This window comes from Bubalus kerabau, chromosome 16 (assembly GCF_029407905.1).
Source record: "Bubalus kerabau isolate K-KA32 ecotype Philippines breed swamp buffalo chromosome 16, PCC_UOA_SB_1v2, whole genome shotgun sequence".
NCBI classification, from domain to species: Eukaryota; Metazoa; Chordata; class Mammalia; order Artiodactyla; family Bovidae; genus Bubalus; species Bubalus kerabau.
In genome coordinates, this window is record NC_073639.1 from 59,858,684 (window position 1) to 59,880,737 (window position 22,054).

General features: G+C 45.6%; 1 protein-coding gene across 3 annotated transcripts; it reads right to left on the reverse strand.

The window, feature by feature from the left end:
• Positions 1-9,285: 9,285 nt before the first annotated feature.
• PRKAB1 (protein kinase AMP-activated non-catalytic subunit beta 1) lies at positions 9,286-18,955 on the reverse strand. 3 transcript variants are annotated; one of them, XM_055550077.1, is made up of 8 exons: positions 18,824-18,955; positions 18,297-18,541; positions 15,568-15,731; positions 14,650-14,743; positions 14,254-14,368; positions 12,289-12,422; positions 10,790-10,858; positions 9,286-10,602 (listed from the first exon to the last, which is right to left on the reverse strand). In XM_055550077.1, the coding sequence occupies exons 2-8, from the start codon at positions 18,453-18,455 to the stop codon at positions 10,525-10,527; spliced, it is 813 nt and encodes a 270-aa protein (XP_055406052.1). In that variant the 5' UTR covers positions 18,456-18,541; positions 18,824-18,955; the 3' UTR covers positions 9,286-10,524. The 3 variants fall into 3 exon arrangements, with proteins under 3 accessions (XP_055406052.1, XP_055406051.1, XP_055406050.1); XM_055550076.1 differs by having other exon boundaries at positions 18,727-18,844; XM_055550075.1 differs by lacking the exon at positions 18,824-18,955 and having other exon boundaries at positions 18,297-18,809.
• Between the last annotated feature and the right edge of the window lie 3,099 nt (positions 18,956-22,054).

The following is a 22,054-nucleotide window of genomic DNA, read 5'->3' on the forward strand; positions in this document are numbered from 1 at the left end:
CTTTCTTGTTTGAAATGCCCACGGCTCTTCCTCCATGTTGTCGCATCCTTGGCCAGTGTCACACTGTCGTGTTCTGTGTGTTGCTTTGTCTTCGGGGTCAGATTGCATCCCTTCCCTTTTCCAGGGCAGATCTGACTGTTTGCTGAAGTTTTTTTAAAAAGTCTTTTGGTCCACAAGTATTTGGAGAGGTCACTGGAAATGGTGTTCAGTCTTGGCATTTCATTTAGGATCTCCATGAGAAATGGGCTTCTTAGCCCTCAAAGTGTATATCGTGTGTCTCATTTGTGAAATGCTTCCTGCTATAGAACTAGCTCAAAGACTGTACATATTTACAAGAAACTTTATATTCGTAAAAAAAAAAAAGGAAATTGAATTGGTTTCTACTTTTTTATTGTAAAAGGTGCATTTTTCAACTCTTACTTTCGGTTTCAACGGTGGTAGTTGTGGACAGCCATCTTCACTAGAGGGTGGGGAGCTCCGTGTGACCACCGAGATGCCAGCAGGAAATATCGTTAAAACGAAATTGCAGTCAAAAGCTTATTAGCATAAGATTCTAGGTCTCCAAAAGTACAGGCTTTTTCTTCATTACCTTTTTTATTCAGAAAGAGGAAAAGATCACAAGGTCCACCTTGAGAGGAATGAACTCTGTTGAACAAATAGTCAAATAAAGCAATGATCTAAAATGTTTGCTTTAGTGCACGACCTCTTCTCTTCTTAAAGACAGTGCGTAAAACTCCAAAGTATCGCCACTGTCAGCCTGAGCTTGTGAGCATGGCATGGGGCCGTCTTTCCTTTCGAGGATACTTCTTCAGGGGCTGGGGGGTGGTGTGTGTGGAGAGCCACCAAGGGTTAGGGCAGACCGCGCTCCTGGAATTGAGACACAGGCGAAGCTCTCTTCCAGAAGTGTGTGTGTGTGTGTGTGTGTGTGTGTGTGTGAGCATTACTTCCAATGAATCATGAACTGGCTATTAAGATCACAGTATAGGAGTGCAGAACTGGAAAGCTCCTTAAGGCAGTCAGGCCACTCTGAAAGGATTACTGGGGAATGGATTACCCAGCTCTCCTATAATGCAATTAAAAAAAAACCAACAGGTCACCTTTCATTTCAATTCCTCTTATCCATTACGATAAAGTCACAGGGATTTCCTTGGAGGGAGGAATTCAGATCAAGGTAATTTAAAATGTAAATTCTTTAAACTGTGAAGTTCTACAAGGTAAATTTTTCCAAGATGCTTTGTTAGTATAAAATTTGTTGAGCTAGACAAGCATTGGTTTTGGCAAATGGTGTTTTTCTCATGGTTCCTGTTGCTTTGAGTCTTCAACTTTTATTTTCCAATGAAGTAATCTGACCACAGTCAAATTCTGACTTGCAGGGTTGTGGCTGACATGCCCTGCAACAGGAGTTGGACTTGCAATTCTATTCTATTCCTCCTTTCTGTTTTACCACTGGGGATAAAAATCTGGCACCTCTAAAAATGAAAACTCAGAGGATGAACAAGTAAAATGTCGGAACCTAACCTCCCTTATAAAATGAGAAGTCCACTGAATACCAAACAACCATTTTAGTCACTGTCCTGAGGATTCTTGGCAGCCACATAACACTTCAAAAACATAAGGTAAATGTGGTGTAGTTCCAAAAGAAATGTGCCATTAAAGGTTCTCTGGACCCTAAGCAAGGACCTCAAAGAAACAACCAACAAATTATTCAGCCACACCACAAACTGAGGCCCAACTGTCCATGTTGCGGTTCCTGCTTAAACACAAAATTATACATCACATTTTCTGCTCTTACAACTTAATTTTCATGAAAATAAAGAAGCTGTTTGCAAAGCAAATTTTTTAACTATGAAATTTTAAGGATCTGGAGACTTAGGCCAAAGAGAATGATACACTTACCAGGACGGACCAGCTTAGTTTGTCTTTAGAATTGGGCCTCATGAGTGTGACTTGCTTTAGCAAACATTCATGCAGATTCAAGTCTAAAGCAATAATGCTAGGCCTACAGGGGTGGGACTGGCTAAGCTTTCCAAACTGGCCTGTTCCAGCGGTTCTAAACTGGGGTGACTTAGCCCCCTCCCTAGAGGACACCTGACAGTATCTGTGGACGTTGTCACAACTGGGGTTACTTCTGGCACCTGTGGACAGAGGCCAGAGATACTGCTAAATATCCTACAAGGCACAAGGTGGCCCACATGCCCACCTTCCACAAAGACTTATCAGGCCTAACATATCAATTAGTGCCATGGTTGAGGAAGATTAGCCTGTTCTGGCCCGATTTCTTTCTTGGCAGTTGAAATATTGCTCGTGATGTCTAAAGCATGGAGACTGTGGCTCTAGGCACAGTGTTTACATGAGAAAATGTTTTATCACTTGCCTAGTCAAACGCCGAGGCTTTCATCTTCTAAGGCTGGGAGGGCTGAGCAGTGGGGATCTGGAACCGCACATACGACTCAACTTTCTCTCCAGGCTGTCAATGATTAACTCCTGTTGGCCCTGGAGGGGCTGTGAGAGGAAAGAACTCTGGAAATGCCTTTACTGCTGTATACAACTCAGCGTGTGCTTTCAGAGAATCACAAAAGGAATACACAGTTGATCTCGGCACACACAACTGGAGCCATCTCTTGTTCTCACTTGCTGTTGAGTCTCACAGATGACATGGGTGAATTCACTCCCGGCAGGTAGAGACAGCTGGCATCCTCACCCAGGCTTGGGCCCCCTCTGTCTTCAGGACAGAAAAAGATGGGGTAGTTGTGGGAGCTGAGCTCAGTGGCTGATTCCGGAGATGGGGCCCTGGTTCCCCGAGGCTCTGACTCACAGTAGTGACAACTCTTAGAAGGGCCCTTCTGGATGTTTTCACCATTAGTTGGGATGACTTGTACATATATTCAGAGCTTCCTATTTCCTCCTGAAGACGATTATAACTGGCATTCCAGAGCAGACAGCTCTAGCTTCTTTTCTTCACTAATCTGATCAAGTGAGGTGCTGAAGAGCTGGATGGAGGGCTGAGTGGTCCAGAGACTTGGGTCTTCATCAATTCCCTCAAACTGTTTGTAAACACTAGAGGAGGGTCATGTTTCAGGAGAACTGAGTTCATGCTCAGAAATGAAATCATGCTCATCTAGAAGTAACTGAGTTAAACAAAGTAAAATTGTGCTTTTCCCCAAAATAGTTTAGCTTCTGACCTCAGCCATGTATGGAATCACTTTGATGTTCTGGGTTTTGCAACTTGGCCCTTGGCATCTTGGAGGTTTCCTAATTGAGCTCATGGTGCTGGTACTTCTTTTCTGACCCCCTGACTTCTTTCCTGTTTGTGGCCATAACCCATTCATGTTGGAAAAGGTTTTGTGGCTCCCAGTGTGAAATGAAAGGAGCCCTAGGGATCACCTAGTGTCTGTCTAACTCCTGTTTTTCAGGAGAGGAAATTGGGTTAAGAGAGGTCATATGCTCGCCCAAGGTCACACAGCAAGTCAGTCACTGAACTGGATCAACATCCCTATTCTCAGTCTAGTGTCCACACTCCGGGAGGGGACAGTGGAGGGACGGCTGACCCCAAGGTGAAGCCACGCTTTGACCTGGTCTTGGAGCTATCATCTACACCTTTAAGTGGAACCAGAGGGAAGGAAAAGACCTTGCCTGGATTCTTTGATCTTTGGTTTCAGTATGTTGACATATGGCTGGTTCTATTTACCTTGAAATACCACTTAACACATTAGGAATTTAAAGACCTTACCCTTGGCTCTGTAACTTCCTTTGTATATACATTTCTGGTGGGAAAAATGTATCTTCATTTAAAAGCAACTGGAGTTACACTTTAACCATGTAACTAGTCCTCACCCCTAACAGAGAAAGTGTTACCTGGGTCATAGGACACCTCACTGTGGCTTTGCTCCTGTGATTTGGATAAAGCAGGGTCTCCTGTTCCATCTCCATTAAACAGTCTCCATTACTTTTAGCTTCTTGAGTGTATGAACTTTCATCCGGGTCTGTGGGCCGTCTTCTGGACGACGGGGGGCTTCCTTTTGTGTTGCTTTTTAAAGAAAATGGAATGTTTTAGACAAGCAGCTCTGGGAATGCTGACACCCATCTCCCACTGTTTTGCAGTTTTGCCTACATTCCCCCACCTGCACAGTCAACGCCTCTGGGGGTCCCCTGGGGTTGCAGGGGAGTCTTACTGGGTTTATGGGCTCTGAATTAGTTTTTCCATTGGATTTTCAGCTTGGTGTCTTCTGAACTTTGTGATGGTCAACACTGAAATCAGATTGATTATATTCTTTGCAGCCAAAGATGGAGAAGTTCTATACAGTCAGCAAAAACAAGACCAGGAGCTGACTGTGGCTCAGATCATGAACTCCTTACTGCCAAATTCAGACTTAAATTGAAGAAAGTAGGGAAAACCACTAGACCATTCAGGTATGACCTAAATCAAATCCTTTATGATTATACAGTGGAAGTGAGAAATAGATTTAAGGGCCTAGATCTGATAGAGTGCCTGATGAACTATGGACGGAGGTTCGTGACATTGTACAGGAGACAGGGATCAAGACCATCCCCATGGAAAAGAAATGCAAAAAAGCAAAATGGCTGTCTGGGGAGGCCTTACAAAGAGCTGTGAAAAGAAGAGAAGCGAAAAGCAAAGGAGAAAAGGAAAGATATAAGCATCTGAATGCAGAGTTCCAAAGAATAGCAAGAAGAGATAAGAAAGCCTTCTTCAGTGATCAATGCAAAGAAATAGAGGAAAACAACAGAATGGGAAAGACAAGAGATCTCTTCAAGAAAATTAGATACCAAGGGAACATTTCATGCAAAGATGGGCTCGATAAAGGACAGAAATGGTATGGACCTAACAGAAGCAGAAGATATTAAGAAGAGGTGGCAAGAATACACAGAAAAACTGTACAAAAAAGATCTTCACAACCAAGATAATCACGATGGTGTGATCACTCACCTAGAGCCAGACATCTTGGAATGTGAAGTCAAGTGGGCCTTAGAAAGCATCACTATGAACAAAGCTAGTGGAGGTGATGGAATTCCAGTTGAGCTATTGCAAATCCTGAAAGATGATGCTGTGAAAGTGCTGCACTCAATATGCCAGCAAATTTGGAAAACTCAGCAGTGGCCACAGGACTGGAAAAGGTCAGTTTTCATTCCAATCCCAAAGAAAGCAATGCCAAAGAATGCTCAAACTACCGCACAATTGCACTCATCTCACATGCTAGTAAAGTAATGCTCAAAATTCTCCAAGCCAGGCTTCAGCAATATGTGAACCGTGAACTTCCTGATGTTCAAGCTGGTTTTAGAAAAGGCAGAGGAACCAGAGATCAAATTGCCAACATCTGCTGGATCGTGGAAAAAGCAAGAGAGTTCCAGAAAAACATCTATTTCTGCTTTATTGACTATGCCAAAGCCTTTGACTGTGTGGATCACAATAAACTGTTGAAAATTCTGAAAGAGATGGGAATACCAGACCACCTGATCTGCCTCTTGAGAAATTTGTATGCAGGTCAGGAAGCAACAGTTAGAACTGGACATGGAACAACAGACTGGTTCCAAATAGGAAAAGGAGTATGTCAAGGCTGTATATTGTCACCCTGCTTATTTAACTTATATGCAGAGTACATCATGAGAAACGCTGGACTGGAAGAAGCACAAGCTGGAATCAAGATGGCCGGGAGAAATATCAGTAACTTCAGATATGCAGATGACACCACCCTTATGGCAGAAAGTGAAGAGGAACTAAAAAGCCTCTTGATGAAGGTGAAAGTGGAGAGTGAAAAAGTTGGCTTAAAGCTCAACATTCAGAAAACGAAGATCATGGCATCCGGTCCCATCACTTCATGGGAAATAGATGGGGAAACAGTGGAAACAGTGTCAGACTTTATTTTGGGGGGCTCCAAAATCACTGCAGATGGTGACTGCAGCCATGAAATTAAAAGATGCTTACTCCTTGGAAGCAAAGTTATGACTAACCTAGATAGCATATTCAAAAGCAGAGACATTACTTTGCCAAAAAAGGTCCGTCTAGCCAAGGCTATGGTTTTTCCAGTGGTCATGTATGGATGTGAGAGTTGGACTGTGAAGAAGGCTGAGTGCCGAAGAATTGATGCTTTTGAACTGTGGTGCTGGAGAAGACTCTTGAGAGTCCCTTGGACTGCAAGGAGATCCAACCAGTCCATTCTGAAGATCAGCCCTGGGATTTCTTTAGAGGGAATGATGCTAAAGCTGAAATTCCAGTACTTTGGCCACCTCATGCAAAGAGTTGACTCATTGGAAAAGACTCTGATGCTGGGAGGGATTGGGGGCAGGAGGAGAAGGAGACGACAAGAGGATGAGATGGCTGGATGGCATCACTGACTCAATGGACATGAGTCTGGGTGAACTCTGGGAGTTGGTGATGGACAGGGAGGCCTGGCGTGCTGCAATTCATGGGGTCACAAAGAATCGGACATGACTGAGTGACTGAACGGAACTGAACTGAACTTTGTGAGCAGAGCTGATTTGTGGGCTAGATTTTTCAACATGATGATACCTCCTGCAGCCTGGGGCTGATGGCTCCCTCTGAGCCCTAACTCAGGGTAGCAACCAGATGCTCTAACCCTTCTTATGGAAAAGGCAGCGCTTTTCTGGGCCAACTCAGGCAGTGAGCTTCCTTTCCAGGTGTGAGTGTCAAACCCTGATCCTGGAGGCCCATGGCTGGGTCCTGCCTCCCACCACCCACCCTCCCCAGTCACCACTAACAGCTCACCAACACAGCAACAGCTTCCTCAGTTCTGGTGCTTTAGTATATCCATTTTATACCTATAAGCTTAGTTATGTATTTTCAATTATATTTTGAAGATATGTGATCCATAAAAATAAACTCAAAATGGCTCAAAGACCCAAATGTAAGCCATTTGACACCATAAAACTAGAAGAGAACAGAGGTGAAACACTCTGACATAAATCATAACAATAATTCCTTAGGTCAGTCTCCCAAGGCAAAATAAATAAAAACAAATATAGACAAATGGGACCTAATTAAACTTAAGCTTTTTGCCCAGCAAAGGAAACCATCAACAAAACAAAAAGACAACTGGCAGATTGGGAGAAAATATTTGCAAATGACATAACCAATGAGTTAATTTCCAAAATATACAAACAGCCCATACAACAGGCAGATGACTTGAATAGACGTTTTTTTCAAAGATGACATATGCAAAGATGCTCAACATGGCTAATTATCAGAGAAATGCAAATCCAAACCATAACGAGGTATCACCTCGCGCAAGTCAGAATGGCCATTGTCAGTAAAAATAACAAATGCTCCAGAGGGTGTGCGGAAACGGGAACCTTCCAACACTGCTGATGGGAAATGTAAATTGGTACAGCCAGTATGGAGAACAGTATGGGGGTTCATTTAAAAAAAATAAAAATAAAGCTACCACATGATCCAACAATTCCACTCCTGGGTATATATCCAGAAAAAGACAAGAACACTAATTAGAAAAGATACACGTACCCGTGTTCATAGTAGCACTACTTAAAATAGCCATGACATGGAAGCAACCCAAGTGTCCACCAATAGATGACTGACTTAAGACGAGGCGGGGGTGTATATGTGTGTGTGTCTATCTCCAGTGGAATATACTAAAACAAAAACAAATGAAATAGTCATTTGCAGCAACATGGATGGGCCTAGAGATTCTTATGCTTAGTGAAATAAGTCAGAAACACAAGTACTATAGGCTATGTGGAATCTAAAATACAAATGAATGCACAGACAAAACAGAATCAGACTCAGACACGGAAAACAAAATTATGCTCACCAAAGAAAGGGAGCAAACAAATTAGGGGTATAGGATTAACAATACAAACTACTGTACATAAAATAGATAAGCAACAGGTATTTACTGCACAGGATGGGGATTTATACCTAGCATCTTATAATAATATACAATAAAACACAATCCACAAAAATACTGAATCACTATGCTGTAGACCTGAAACTTAACACCGTAAAAGCAACTGTGTATCCGTGCTCCGTCAGTCATGCCCAACTCTTTGCGACCCTATGGACTGTAACTAGCCAGGCTCCTCTGTCCATGAGATTCTCCAGGCAAGAATACTGGAGTGGATTGCCTTTTCCTATTCCAGGGGATCTTCCTGACCCAGGGATCGAACCAAATCTCGTGTCTCTTATATTGGCAGGAGGATTCTTTACTGCTGAGCCACTTGGGAAGCCTATAAAATCAACTATACTTAAATAGGGCTTCCCTGATAGCTCAGTTGGTAAAGAATCCACCTGCAATGCAGGATTCCTGGGTTGGGAAGATCTGCTGGAGAAGGGATAGGCTACCCACTCCAGTATTCTTGGGCTTCTCTTGTGGCTCAGCTAGTGAAGAATCTGCCCACAATACAGAAGACCTGGGTTGGGAAGATCCCCTGGAGAAGGGAGTGGCTACCCACTGCAGTATTCTGGCCTGGAGAATTCCATGGACTGTATAGTCCATGAGGTCACAGAGTCAGACACAGCTGAATGACTTTCACTTTCAATAATTTAAAAAAAAAAAAAAAAATCCAGTTTTGGAAAGAGGATTTTTGCATTATTTCCTCAGTCTACTTATATAACTCCTCCAGTCCCTAAAATCTAGGGTTCCCACATCACTTCGATATTCAGGGTGAGATGGCTAATTACCCAGGTAGGGATGTTTTGTAAGCTACTGTCCACCTCAAGTGACCAGATGACCTCGGGGGGGTTCCCTTATCTCCTAAATTTACTTCCATGTTTCCTAATGGCTGGGAAGAAAAGGCTTATTAAAGAGACACTGTAACCTTCCATCTTTTTGGTAGAAGGGACAGAGGCCCTTTTAGCTGGTGAGAGTAGCTGACTCCAGAACATCCTGTGGTCTTCCAAGCAGAGGGTCATGATCCCAGGTTCCCCTGTGGTGCTTGTTAATGAGCAAGACCTCTGACCTGGGGATGCTGCCAACTTGGGCAAGCCAGCGACTTTCACTACTGCCTCTCCTCAGCTCCTGCTGTGAGCAGCTCCAAGGGACTCGATTTTATAGCCTCTTAATAGGCTTCTAATCTGTGTGAAGAACAGGTGGGTGAGGGAAAGGTCCCCAGCCCTGCAGACAGCCAAGCTGCCCTGTCCTCTCATCCCGGAATGCCAAAAGGACAGTACCATTTTCAACGTGTGCCAAGGCGGGAAAAAGACTGAATAGTGCTGCACCAAATAGACCTCGGGGAGAGCACCAGTCTCCTCCAGATGACTGCGTGAAATCAGAGCTTCCCCCAAGTGCATGTCCATTATCTTTACAAAGCTTTATTGCAACCTGTACATCAGGGTGACAGTTATTCAGTGTTTTGAAAACAGTAACAAAGAACGGCACAGATACTGGACACCAGGGAGCTGGCTCCTCCATCTCCCAGCAGGAACACAGGGTGGGGTGATAGCTTCTGCTGACCCGCGGACAGGAACCTCGGGAACAGGCACATCTCCGGCTGTGTGGAGAGGTTCGCTTTGGTCCAAAGGATGTCTTCTTGATACAAAATCAGAAGGCGGCCACAATTTCTAACTTCCTTCCAGAATAAGCAACACCAGTTGCTGCAGCCTTCTTTGCTGAGTAGGGACCAGAGGTCCCAAGCAAGGTGGCTGGAGTAGGGCAGGGCGCCTCTCCACAATTTTCTGGGTGACAGGGCCACCTCGTTACAGTTCTAAGAAAAAGCCGGACACCCTTCTGGCTAGCAGTGGTCAGTCCGCAGATCACCCAGCTTAAACGAGGAATCCGGCCATGGTTTTCTGAGTCTGTTCTGAGAACAGATTATTGCTGAGCACAGGTCACATGATTGAGTCTAGTTGGGGTGATTTAAAAATTGCCCTAAGGCTGTATAGTCAGCCACTGCTGGTTTAAAAAAGCAAAAACCACTTGATGTACATAAGCGTAAGAAACAACTGTAAAACTTCATCTGGAAATCAGACAAGCTCTAATTTCTACAGAAATCACACCTCCCTGCAGCAGGGAGTGGAGGATGATGTATTGCTTGATTTCGCGGGACAGGCAGGACCAGCACCCACTCACTGGTGGGTCTGCGGGCAGGCCTCGGCGGGGGCGAGGCTACACCAGTACACCCATGATGAGTGCGTGTGGCCCTGGGGCCTGCTCCCCAGATTTTCACCAGCACAGCTTTCATCAGCGAGTGTTCATGTTTGGCTTAAGAAAAATCTCCACGTTCATGGGATTTAAATTTAGGCCTGCACCATCCTTCACACTGCAGGGTGGGGGCTGCAGCTGTCCCACTCCCCCCTCGGCCTTGAGGAGCCCCGGGGCTCTCAGCCACCGGGTGCTAAGGGCGCTGTTACAGACCGAGGAGCTCCAGGAGCCGCTGTGTCTGGAACAAACCCTCAGGTAGGTGTAGGGCGGGTATGAAATGCCTTACTGAGAGTGTGAAATGGGGAATTTACAGTCCGTTCCGTCTAGCGAAGAGCATGCATGCGTGGAGCCTGGAGGTGCACGCTGCGCTGGGGCCCCGGCGGCTCCCACCTCTTCATATGGGTTTGTATAACAAGGTGGTGACGTATTTTTTCTTGTACCGGTGGGTCGCGCTGAGCACCATCACTCCATCCTGAGGAAGAGGGTGGAAATATGCTCAGATTTTAGGGAACACGAGAATCAAGAGGGTGACATAAACACAAGTGCCTGGGCCCGGAAGCTGCCCTCCAGGTAAGGACTTTAGGCCGTTCCAGCACTGGGGTGGGGGGGTTGCCTCAGGGCAAGAAACACGGCTCAGAGAGTAACAAACGGGTCCTTACCTTGATGGAGAGCGCATAGAGGTGGTTCAACATGACGTGGTTGGGCTCAGGGAGCAAAGCTGGATCACACTGTGGGGGAACAAAAGCAGACGTGTGCGCTTAGTAGGATCTAGAAATCAAGAAGATTCTCCCATGTTTCATGGGACTGGATTTCAAAGGAAAGGAGGCAGGCTCTCAGGCCCCTTTCTTCCTAAGTCAGGCGGTGAAAGGGCTTGTTCATGATCACAGGGGAGGTGAGGGGTCGTGCCTGGTGACTAAGCGGAGCTCTTGGGGTGTCTGCTGGGCACACCAATGTGCGTCTCTGATCAGGCTTCATGTTGGTCTCTAGAGCGTGGGCCATGGTTCTGCCCTCTTGTTGGAGGAGCAGAAAGAAAACTGCACTGCAAGTGCTTTTAAAGAAAGCTGGAAGAAAAGAAAACAACTATGCTCCAGGCTCCTGAGCACTGGATTGCAAGTCTCTGAGACTCAGACGGTGAGCCTGAAGAAAGCACTGGATGACTGGGGGTGGGGAAGAGGCGCTATTGCTTCACACAAGCTTATATATTGGACCCAAAATGTTGCCACATCTTCCTATTTTTAAAGAGAAGTCAGAATCCAGGGTATTTTCAACGTACACTCCCCAGTTTTATAAATGCTAAAGCACCTGACAAAAGCTGGCTCAGCTATCAGGTGCATGCATGGGGCTGCTCTCCACACAGGGGAGGGGTGGGACCTGGTGCCCAAGGACAGTGAGCCCCTGGGGAACACGTGACCGCTGCAGCAGACGCCGGCACGTGTGGGCCTCCAGCTCTGCACCTTAGCACACGTGCACCCACTTGTGTGTGGTACCCAGAACAGCAGCATGATTACCTTATCACCTAACAGGCATGTGTGTTTTAGGTGATGGCTTGGACCAAGCAAAAGAACATCTAGATTCCTAAGAATTATGGCTACGCTGCTCAGTCCAGAGGTGGGGGAACTGGGCAGTTCAGGTTAAACGGGATGGAAAGTTAAGGTGCTCTTAACTTTAACAACATGCCCTTCAGGATCCAGGAGAAGGCACGCTTCTTTTCAGCAGTAACATCAATTACCAGGGGCAATGTGCATTACCCACAGACCTCTAATTTTGATCCAGGAGCAATGATGCTTCTGGAAGCAATTCGGTGATTAAAACGAGATTCTAAAATTTGAGGGCCAGAGGAAGAATTCTATCATCATGTAGCTTACTGAGAACAGGGGGTTACATATTTTATCATGAAATTAAAAAGGAACGGGGCTCAGGCTGGATGGGGGTGGAACACAAGAGGAAGAGCTCAGAAAGGCAGCATGGGACCGGGAGGCGGCATCTGCTCTGGGAGCATCTTGCGAGCAGCCCTTTCCCCAATCACAGGTGTAGCTGGCATGAACACTGATGGGCAACACTGACCATTTTCCCCAGCTGCTTTGCCAGAGGTGGCCAGAGGGGAGCAGCGGAACGTAACCATGGAGGATGGTCTGGGAAATGTCTGGATAATACTCACAGAAATGCCCGTGTCCTTGTTTAGGATGACTTGGAGGAGATGTGGTGGGAGGATGGGAGGCGCTTTAAACCGCTCCTCTGGTTTTGAGATATAGGGCTCCTGATGGTAGGGTCCCGGCGGGGAACTAGACAACTCTGGGGAGAGATGGCCATAGGACAATTACTTGAGAAACTGGAGTTCTGGGTCAGAGTCACAGGAAGCTGTTCGCAGTGATCCAACCCGACAGCCACACAGGCTAACACTTCCTCCTCACTGCAGGTGGGGCCAGCAAACACCTCAAAGAAGCTCAAGGCTTCTAGTGAGGCTTCCATGGTTAGGCCCAAGTTAGGAGCACTGCCAGCCAGAATAAAAACGAAAGCAGGCAACCTGTTGACACAGGGGCAAGGGCACATATCAAAACTAAAGCAAGAAGTTGAAAACCTGACCTCTAAAGGCTCTCTGCTTCTACCGCTCTCAGGTTCTTTTCAAACTCATGCTCGAGTATATCACTTACACAGATGTATTAAGCTTCTAGCAGTGTGGTACTGTGAAAACTTAGAAGCTGCTCACTTAGTGATCTCTGGCCAGCTTGCAGGCACTGAGCTGTGATCCAAAGGACAATGGGGATGCATGTGGCCGCCTGAGACTCGTGCTGTCCACGTGAAGCTGAGATGGCCTGGCTCCGCCAACTCCTTCCTCGTTGCTTTCCAGGGGACAGACTCCCTTCACACAACCCGGCCCCACCACAGCAGGAAACAAAGGCACTGAGGGCAGGAAACTGAGCCGCTGGGAATTATATGTATTCTGAGGAAGGGAGTGTCTGAGTATGAGAAGAGCATGCAGAGTCTGAAGCTGGTTTACCAGCTTGCTTTCCCCAGGTGACCTCTGCTGCAGAACCTTGACTAAAAGCTTTTGTATGTGGTCTAAAATTTCACTTATTAGCAAGTTAAGGTATCTGGACATTCTCCCAATTCCCATTCATCTGAGTAAGAAATGACTTCTTTCAAAGATCAATTAGCTATGGAGAGTGGAAGATGCTATTTTGTGATGTCTGAGTCCTGGTCAATGACCTTACTTGTCAGCCACGTGGTCCACCTGCTGGTGAGAGTTCTGAGCTGATAAACAGTTAGAGATCCCAGGGGCAAACCTCTGGGCCCAGACAGGTAAGGGAAGACTCAATCTTCAAACTGAACTGAATCTGTTCTCTTAGACAGTCAGGCACACTCCTGGGGGATCTCTGCCCCACCTCCCACAGGGGTCCTGGAACTGTGTAAAGCCCTGCCGGAGGGGGCAGAGCATCTGGTGATGACACTCAACATGCCGACACGCCGTTCTCCCTGCCTTGCACGTGCTCTTTCCGACCAGTTTCCTCCTCTGGGTTTGGATGGAAAGCAACTTGCGGAAGGACTGACGATCGGATGACTCTTGGAAGAAGGGCATGTTATACCAGGACCCTTACCCAGCAGGCTGTGCTGTGCAGCCTGTCTTGTGGTGAGCCTCCTCCTCTGAAGAGATTCTGACAAGGTGCAATGGAATGTGCAAGTGACAGCCAAGGTCACTGAGGGGTCCATTTATCACCGGGCAGGCTAAAACTCTCTAGGAGCCCCACGTGGGCAGGCGCCCCCAGTGCTGGCCCCTCACGACTCAATGCTACTCTCTAGGGCCTTATGGGCCCGCCCCTGGTACGAGAGCAAACTCTGGTCCCATTTCCAGTGTATGCTTTCTGTGGCCAAGCAGGCCTACTAAATCCTAGAGATGGACCCCCCCGCTCCCCGCCCCCAAATGACTTACTGCTCCCTTGGAGCTAGATTTCAGCAAGATGACTGAACACAGAGTTAGAAATTAGTTTTGTGGCTTCTTGGGGAGATATTCACGTCCACTGATTGGGTGGCTCCCACCCAAGAGGGAGAGGCAAGGGAAACAAGCGTAATTCGAAATGACACGGCCCCCACCTGCACACACGTGGTATAAAATAACTGTTCATACCAGACACGTCGGAGCACTTTTGGGAATCCACCATTAAAGCATCAAACACTTCAAAGTCAGTTTTCTTCACCTGAATGACGTTGTTGACTGTACCAAGCTGGCTGGTGACTACTGGCTGGGAAGAGACAGATGGTAGAAATCTTAATATGTAAGGTCTCCAAAGGTATTCTTTAGAGGATTTAGCATTCCTGGTGGGAAGGCTTCATCTCCTGGCCCACCAACCGGCTCATCCAAGTCAAGGATGCCAACAGGCTGACAATGAGCACTGCTATCTAGCTTGGTCACACACAGGGACTTCTACCAGCAGGACAGAGGGACCTGGCACCTGTCTCTGAGGGCAGGCCCTGTGCTTGAATCGTGTGGGCAGCCAGAGGACTGGGGTGGGAGGAAGCATACCTCGGAAGGGTCGTGTGTCCACTGACCATCCACAAAGAACTTGTACTGATGCTCTCCTTCCGGCAGATCCAGGATGGCTACAAAGTTATTGTGGCTGAAGAGAAAAAGGAAGCAGAGAGTGTCAGTAGGGTGAGCTGCACTCTGAGCTGACTTGTAAAACCAGCCACGGAATAAAACAAAGCTTCCACGTAAAATCAAGAGTTCAGCCACAGGAGAAATAAACATTTTTTAACCAACTGAGACAATTCATTATAATGATCTCAATCCAGAAAAGCTACCAGAAAGTAGCAACATAAGAGGTTTCCTGGAAAACTCACTTTGCCCAAATATCAGGAATCTACATTCCTATCATCAAAAACTCAACAAACAGGCATCTGTCCTCCCGCTATGCGCAAAGTAACACCTGGCGGTCTGGACGCCGAGGAGGACAGCAACACAAGACAAGCAGCAAGCTGCCTGCCAAGTTCTACCCTCTGTCAGTCTGCCTAGCGCAGGACAGGGGATCAATTTCACAGGATGTACAAAGTTCCCTACAGAAACTTGTATAACTACTAACAAAAAAAAGGTTCCAAGAAAACCTCTCTCATTTGATTGTTTTCTTCCCTTGACAGGCATGACTTATAACTGGGCTGAGTGGCTCCCTCCTACACCAACTGGACTCCTGGAAAAGCAGGCAGTTCCCTGTCAAGAACCAGGCCCAGCCTGGTTCTGTGTGTAACAGAAATAACCGAGTGATGTTTACTTCTAAGTGTGTTTTTTGGGTGTGAGATTTTAACCCTGTGAATTATTAAGCATGACTATTTTTCCATTCAGCATCTACTTTATAAAAACATCCTCTTCTATTCACCCCCAGGGATCATTCAGAAACCAGAGCATCCCTGGGTTAAGACAAATATGTGAACACATCCAGGCGAATACCTTCTTGTGAGGGGAAGTTTACTCCAGTTGTTAAAGGACCCAGACAAGTAAACTTCCTTTCCACCCCCCGTCCATCGAAAAACAGTTGGCCGAGCCTGGGCGGGAGCTTTGTCGTTCACTTCCAGATCGTGCTGCCAGGCCAGGAACTCCTCCTTCTCTGGAGCCTAGAAACAGAGCAGTTTACTCAGGAACAGGGAACAGGAACAGCGAGAGACCGTTACCTTAATACTGACAATTCATTCTGAAGAGGCAGCTGTCACTACGCAGGTTTATATTCCAGCCCATTAACTCACCAGCTGTGCCTCAGTTTTCCCACTTGCAAAATGGAGAGAATAAAAGTAATTCTTAAGGTTGTGAAGACTGAGACAGTCCATGTAAAATGCTCTGCACAGGGTCAGACCCAGGGTAGGTGCTTCATAATTAATAGCTATTATTATTGCTGTTATTCAAGGGGTATACATCAAAACTTGAAAAATTATAAAACTGACTTGAAAGAAGGCAGCAATGAATTTGAGACTACCTTAATAAATGTCATTTTCTTCCCTTAATCAAGCAAGATTTAAAGTACATGAAAATTTATTAGGGACAATTGCAGAGCTTTCAACTTGACAACTGGGAAATCCAGGTGCTAAGGAAGGGAAAAGCTATTCACTGAGTGCCATCCAGGCACCACAGAGCAAAAGGTAAGACAAGACAAAGACTGACCCTCATTAAATGATAACTTCTTGTGTGGGCAGCGTTGTCTAACAGAGGTATTCTGGGATGAGAGAAATAAACACGTTTGACTCTCAGTGGAAGATATGTGGTTTTGGATCTCTTATATTTTTTCCTAGTCAGAAGCCAGACTAGGAGTGCTAGGCTGTGACAGACTCTTAAAAGGTCTAGAGCAAGCTTCTAGCACCTTCATTTCAAATACTGACCTGAGCTCATTTAAAAGATACCTGCATTCTTTGCGCTTTAACAAAAGCTACAGATTAAATAACTGACTGGTTTCATTTTCCACTGAGGATGTGATAACTAACCACAGTCAAAGCGCTGACCTACGGAGAAGGCGATGGCACCCCACTCCAGTACTCTTGCCTGGAAAATCCCATGGACAGAGGAGCCTGGCAGGCTGCAATCCCTGGGGTTTCGAAGAGTTGGACACGACTGAGCGACTTCACTTTCACTTTTCACTTTCATGCACTGGAGAAGGAAATGGCAACCCACTCCAGTGTTCTTGCCTGGAGAATCCGAGGGACGGGGGAGCCTGGTGGTCTGTTGTCTATGGGGTCGCACAGAGTTGGACAAGACTGAAGCGACTTAGCAGAGAGTACAGTTAAAAAGAATCCAAGACTTTTTTTTTTGTATCTAGACATTTAATCCAGTGTGTGTCTGCTATATCTTTCAATAATTTTTATGGAAATGATAGGGGAAGTTATTTAAAATAACTGTACAGATCACTTCCTATGTTAAACATTTCTTGTAAAGAGTTTTAATCTGGCAAAAGAACAGACACTTCTTAAAGAAAGTAGTTTGATTCTTATGGTGTCTTAAACAGCCACCTTTGGGCCAAAATTATTTCCTGGGGAAGAGATATCAAACTGTTGGAAAAAGGATTTCACAGTTCACTTTGCACACAGCCTTGGGAAAGCGACAAACTCAGAAAGCAAGTTGAAATGACAGGCTGGAGGGCTACGGAAAAGCAGACTCTTCACAGTTAGCCTCAAAGCTAAGATTCAGGTGAGGAAATAAGATAATGACATGGTCACCCATTCCAGCATCTGAGGAAACACAAGCACAACCGGAATGACCTGCCGGACAATTAGCCTAATGGACAGTGGTGGTTAGCAGGCAGCCAGAAACTAACAGGACCTTGGGGGGAGGAGGAGTACTTGTCATCTTCCCTTAACTGACTGTCCCTTAAGCATTTAGTTCATTTCTTTAGGCTATACCACATACATATCAGCTGCCAGAATCACTGGGTACTCTTGGACTGGGCTCTGCCCCTAGAAACAGACCACATGAGGTGGTTAGCAGGAGAGCAGCTACAGCAAGAATTGAGAATTATCTTCAGTTTATCATGATGAGTTAAAGCAGACTGCAGCAGGACATCTAAGTTCGGCCTGTAAAAATGTTTGCTTTGGCCTGTTTAAAATATTAAGCCATATATAAACAACAGGAGAGAGAAGCTGAGTAGCAGCTGGCTGCCTCCTTTAGACTGATGTTTCACTTACTCACTGACCTCTGAAGTCAAATTACTCTTCTGTGCCTGCTCTCAAGGGTGAACCACAAATTTCCCGCGTAACTAAAGACCTCTGGGCAGCTACAGTCAGCTATTCAACTCTATGTTCACTTTACACGTGTTCTCCAAAACTGAAAAGAAACTGTAAAACCACAACAAAAGGCTCCGTCAACCTACTTAAAAGTGGTGGAAGATTCCTGAGAGCTGTCAAATTAATTATACCTAAGAGAAAAGCAGAGACTGGGGCTCAATTACTGCTGGTGCCACGATCTTAATTAATCAAAAATTTGAGCCTGTCTCAGCGCTGCCTTTTCCTTAATGATGTTAAACGAAGTGAATTCCTTCCCCCTCGGGGAGACTTTCTCACATCGGTAATTAGAAGTTACTGAGCTAAGAGGGCTCTTCCACTTCTTAATTAGAAGGAATAGGGCGCGGGCTTGGGGGGACATCTAGTAGATTTCAACAACAGTTAAAAGGGGAATCAGATTGTCCCACTCGCCATTACCTTGATTTCCTCAGAGTGAAAGAGGTCGGCGTCTTCGGGGCTGTCCATCAGGATCTTGGGCCTGTCTCCATCCTTGGAGCCCCCGGAGCTGTCCCTTCGGGGTGTCTTGTGGCCGCCCTGCCGGTCCAGCGCAGCGCGCTCGCTGCTCGTGTTGCCCATGGCGAGGGTCTACGGAGACACTGGGAAGCCGAAGAGGCCTCACTCCAGGGGAGAGACAAAGGACACCCAGGATCTCCACCAGGACCCTAGGGAAAAGTTAGATCACTAGGTACTAGAGCCCGCAGGCTAAGGTTCGGGGTCGGGATCCTGATTGAGCCGGGACGGCAAGACTGAAGAGGTCTCACAAAGGCACTTCACGGGGTCAGACAGCCGGCGACGTGAACCCACCAACAACTACGATAACCCGACACTCCCCAAACAACTCCCCAACCTCTTAGAAACTTCCGCTTCCGGCACTTGCGCAAAGGGACCCGACCCACAGAGTTGGGGGTGGCTGAGGCTGGAGAAGCCCGCGAGGCCAACTCTACCTCACTTCCGCTTCCGGTCCAGGTCCGCGCACTGGCAAGCTCCGTAGACGGTCCCGCGGGCTTCGGAGAGCGCAGTCGCAGTCGGCCGCTCAGGCCAGCGCGGGACGAAGCTGCTGAAGGCCGGCAGGGGGCGCAGAAGCGCGCAGGTCATCTGGGCTTCGGTCCCGCGCTGGCATGAGTGACAGTGTTATCTTGGCTATCTTTGCTCACTTCCAGTTGATTCTACACTTTACAGCCAAAGGGATCGTCCTAAAGGGCAAATCTAATTAAAAGACTCCTTAAAGCCCTTTAATGCGCTAGCTCTCATGCCGCTGAGTGCCTTAGAATCATGTGGAGTGCCTGTTCAAAATGCATATTCACATGCCCCTAATCTCCTGAAATTATGATTCAGAAGCTCTGGTGTGGGTTCTGCATTTTAATAAGCACCCTAGGTGATTCTGATGCAGGTAGTCTTGTAGGTGTTTGAGAAAAGGACAGACCGTTAAGCTCCCTGGAAAATTTTCACGTTTTTCAACTCCCAGTAGCTTGGGAGTTGTAAAATTCTGGAATTATTAGTGTGTTTTCAAAAAATTGAGTGCACAGCCTTTTGATAGGTAATTCTGCAAGCTATTTTAAAATCACTTTGAACATCATTCTGCATAAAATGCATTTATTTATTAATGTTTGTCTTTTACTATGGCCGGTGCTTCAGCTAGAAGAGTGTACATATGTGGGACTAAAATATTCTAATCTTCTCACTCGTTAGTCACTGTTAGGATTTATGGTGGTGGTGGTAGATGTGTGTGTGTTGCATTGTTTTTGCATGTGAGTATCTCAAAATGCTTTGCATTTGCTGGGCCTGAGCATGCACTTTGTCCATTGAACATGTAGTACCTACATAGTGCCGGACATTGTATGAAGTAAATGGGAGACACAGATGACTAAGATATGGGGAATTTGGCAGTATCTAAAAAAAATAAAGGGAATTCCTTGGTGGTCCAGTGGTTAAGAATGCGCCTTGCAATGCAGGAGACTAGGGTTCCATCCCTGGGTCTGGGAACTAAGATCCCACATGCCATGGAGCAATAATTAAACTTGCTCACCTTGGAGCCTGTGCACCACAACTAGAGAGTCCTTTGCCACAATGAAAAGATCCTGCCAGTCACAAGGAAGATCCTGTGTGCCACAACTAAGACCTGATGCAATCAAATAAATAATAATAAAAATAAAATATGTACCTTCATTTTGGTACACAATTTTACTTCTAGGAAATGTCTATGGAAAAACACATGCTAAGATTATATGCAAGCAAGTTCATCTGAAGCATTCTTTCTAATGTTATGAAACATTAATTCCAAGATCCCCATTTTATTTTACATTTTAATCTCTCTAAAACGGTGTGTCTTACAGTCAGTGGAATCTTAGATTTGATGAAATAAGGAAACGTGGCTTTGCCACTTAGGAACTGTCACCTGGTTTCCTCTTTTGTGAAACGGGGAATAAAAATAACACCTTATCTTATAGATTTGCCTTGTGAATGAATTGAGAACATGCAGGAAAAGTGCCTTGCATAGCATCTAACTCTTAGTAACCAGCCAGTGAACGTTAGCACTTTTATTAGTATCATTATGCTTGCAAATAGAAAGTTCTGGGAAGATTTACAGCATGTTAATACTGGTCCCCTCTTGGGAGAGAACTTGGATTGGAAACATGAGCAGACAGAAATGGGATTTTCACTTTTTAGATTACTGTTTGAAAATGCTTCTACTGCAAAGGTGTACTACTTCTGTAATTTAAAAACATTTTTTAGGGACTTCCCTGATGGTCCAGTGGCTAAAACTCTGTGCTCCCAATGCAGAGGGCCTGGGTTCAATCCCTGGTCAGGGAACTAGATCTCACATGCTGAAACTAAGAGTTGGCATGTCACAACTAAAGATCCTGGGTGCTGCAACTAAGATGTGGCATAGCCCAAATTAAGTTAATAAATAAATAAAATATTAAAAAACAAAAGTGGAAACTTTTAATAAATCTAAATATACATCAATATAAGAACAATATAAGAACTTCTAGGAATTTATCCTACAGATACACTCATACACCTGCAAAATGATGGACAAAGTCATCCATTGCAATATTTGAATATTTGCAAGAGAAAAGCACTGGACACAGCCTATGTGTCTACCAGTAGAAAACTGGTTAAATAAATCATGACATATCTATGTAATGGCAAGCTATGCAGCCTTAAAAATGAGAAAATGCTACATGTTGACATGGATCAATATCCAAGATATATCAATCAATAAGAAGGAAAAACAAGTAAGGTGCAGAACAGGGCATCAAAGTATGTAACATTTAACGGGGCAGGGAGAAAAAATAATACACATATATTTGCCAGTAAAAGTACAGGAAATCTGAAGAATATATATGAATATAATATAGGAAACTGACACTATTGTTAGCTTCTAAGGAAGGCAACTGGGCTTCTGGGAGACTTTTCACTTTATTCCATTTTATACTTTTGGAATTTAGTGCCAGGTGAATGTTAACTATTTAAGAAATAAATATAATTTTAAGAAAAAAGAAAAGAGAGGTGCTTAGCTCTGGAAAACGGAACCCTGCCTCATTTCTGGACTCTACAGGGCTCAGCACTGAAACCCCTCAATTGTGAGAATAAGAGCCTCACCCTCTTTCCTCCTATTCCTTCTAGGAAAATACATCTGGCTCAAGCCATGACAGCTAGATGATAATCTTACAAGGTCTCCTGGGCAGGGGCATGTATTTAGTAACTATGGAAACTTCCAGTCCAATCCCTTGACTATTGGCCATTTGGGGTCTGAGGTTTTGGACTCAGTCAACTAGGTGGTATGGAGTTTAGAGCTGATGAAGAGACCTGGGGGAGAAAAGCTTCTTTTGTTATGGACTGAATGCTTGTGTTCCCCCCAAATTCATGACCCCACTGTGACTGTATTGGGAGCTCTTTAGGCTCTTTAGGAAGTGATTAAGATTAGGGGAGGTCATAAAGGTAGGGCCCTGATCTGATAGTGTCCTTAAAAGGAGTGGGAAAGATACCAGTTCACACACACACACACCCCTCCCCCGCCATCCTTCTCTCCACCCACACTCAGAGGAAAGACTGTGTGAGGATAAAGTAGCCATCTGCAAACCAGGAACAGAGCTTCTCACCGGGAACCAAACCCTGACGGAACTTTGTTCTTGGACTTTCCAGCCTCCAGAACTATGGAAAATAAATTT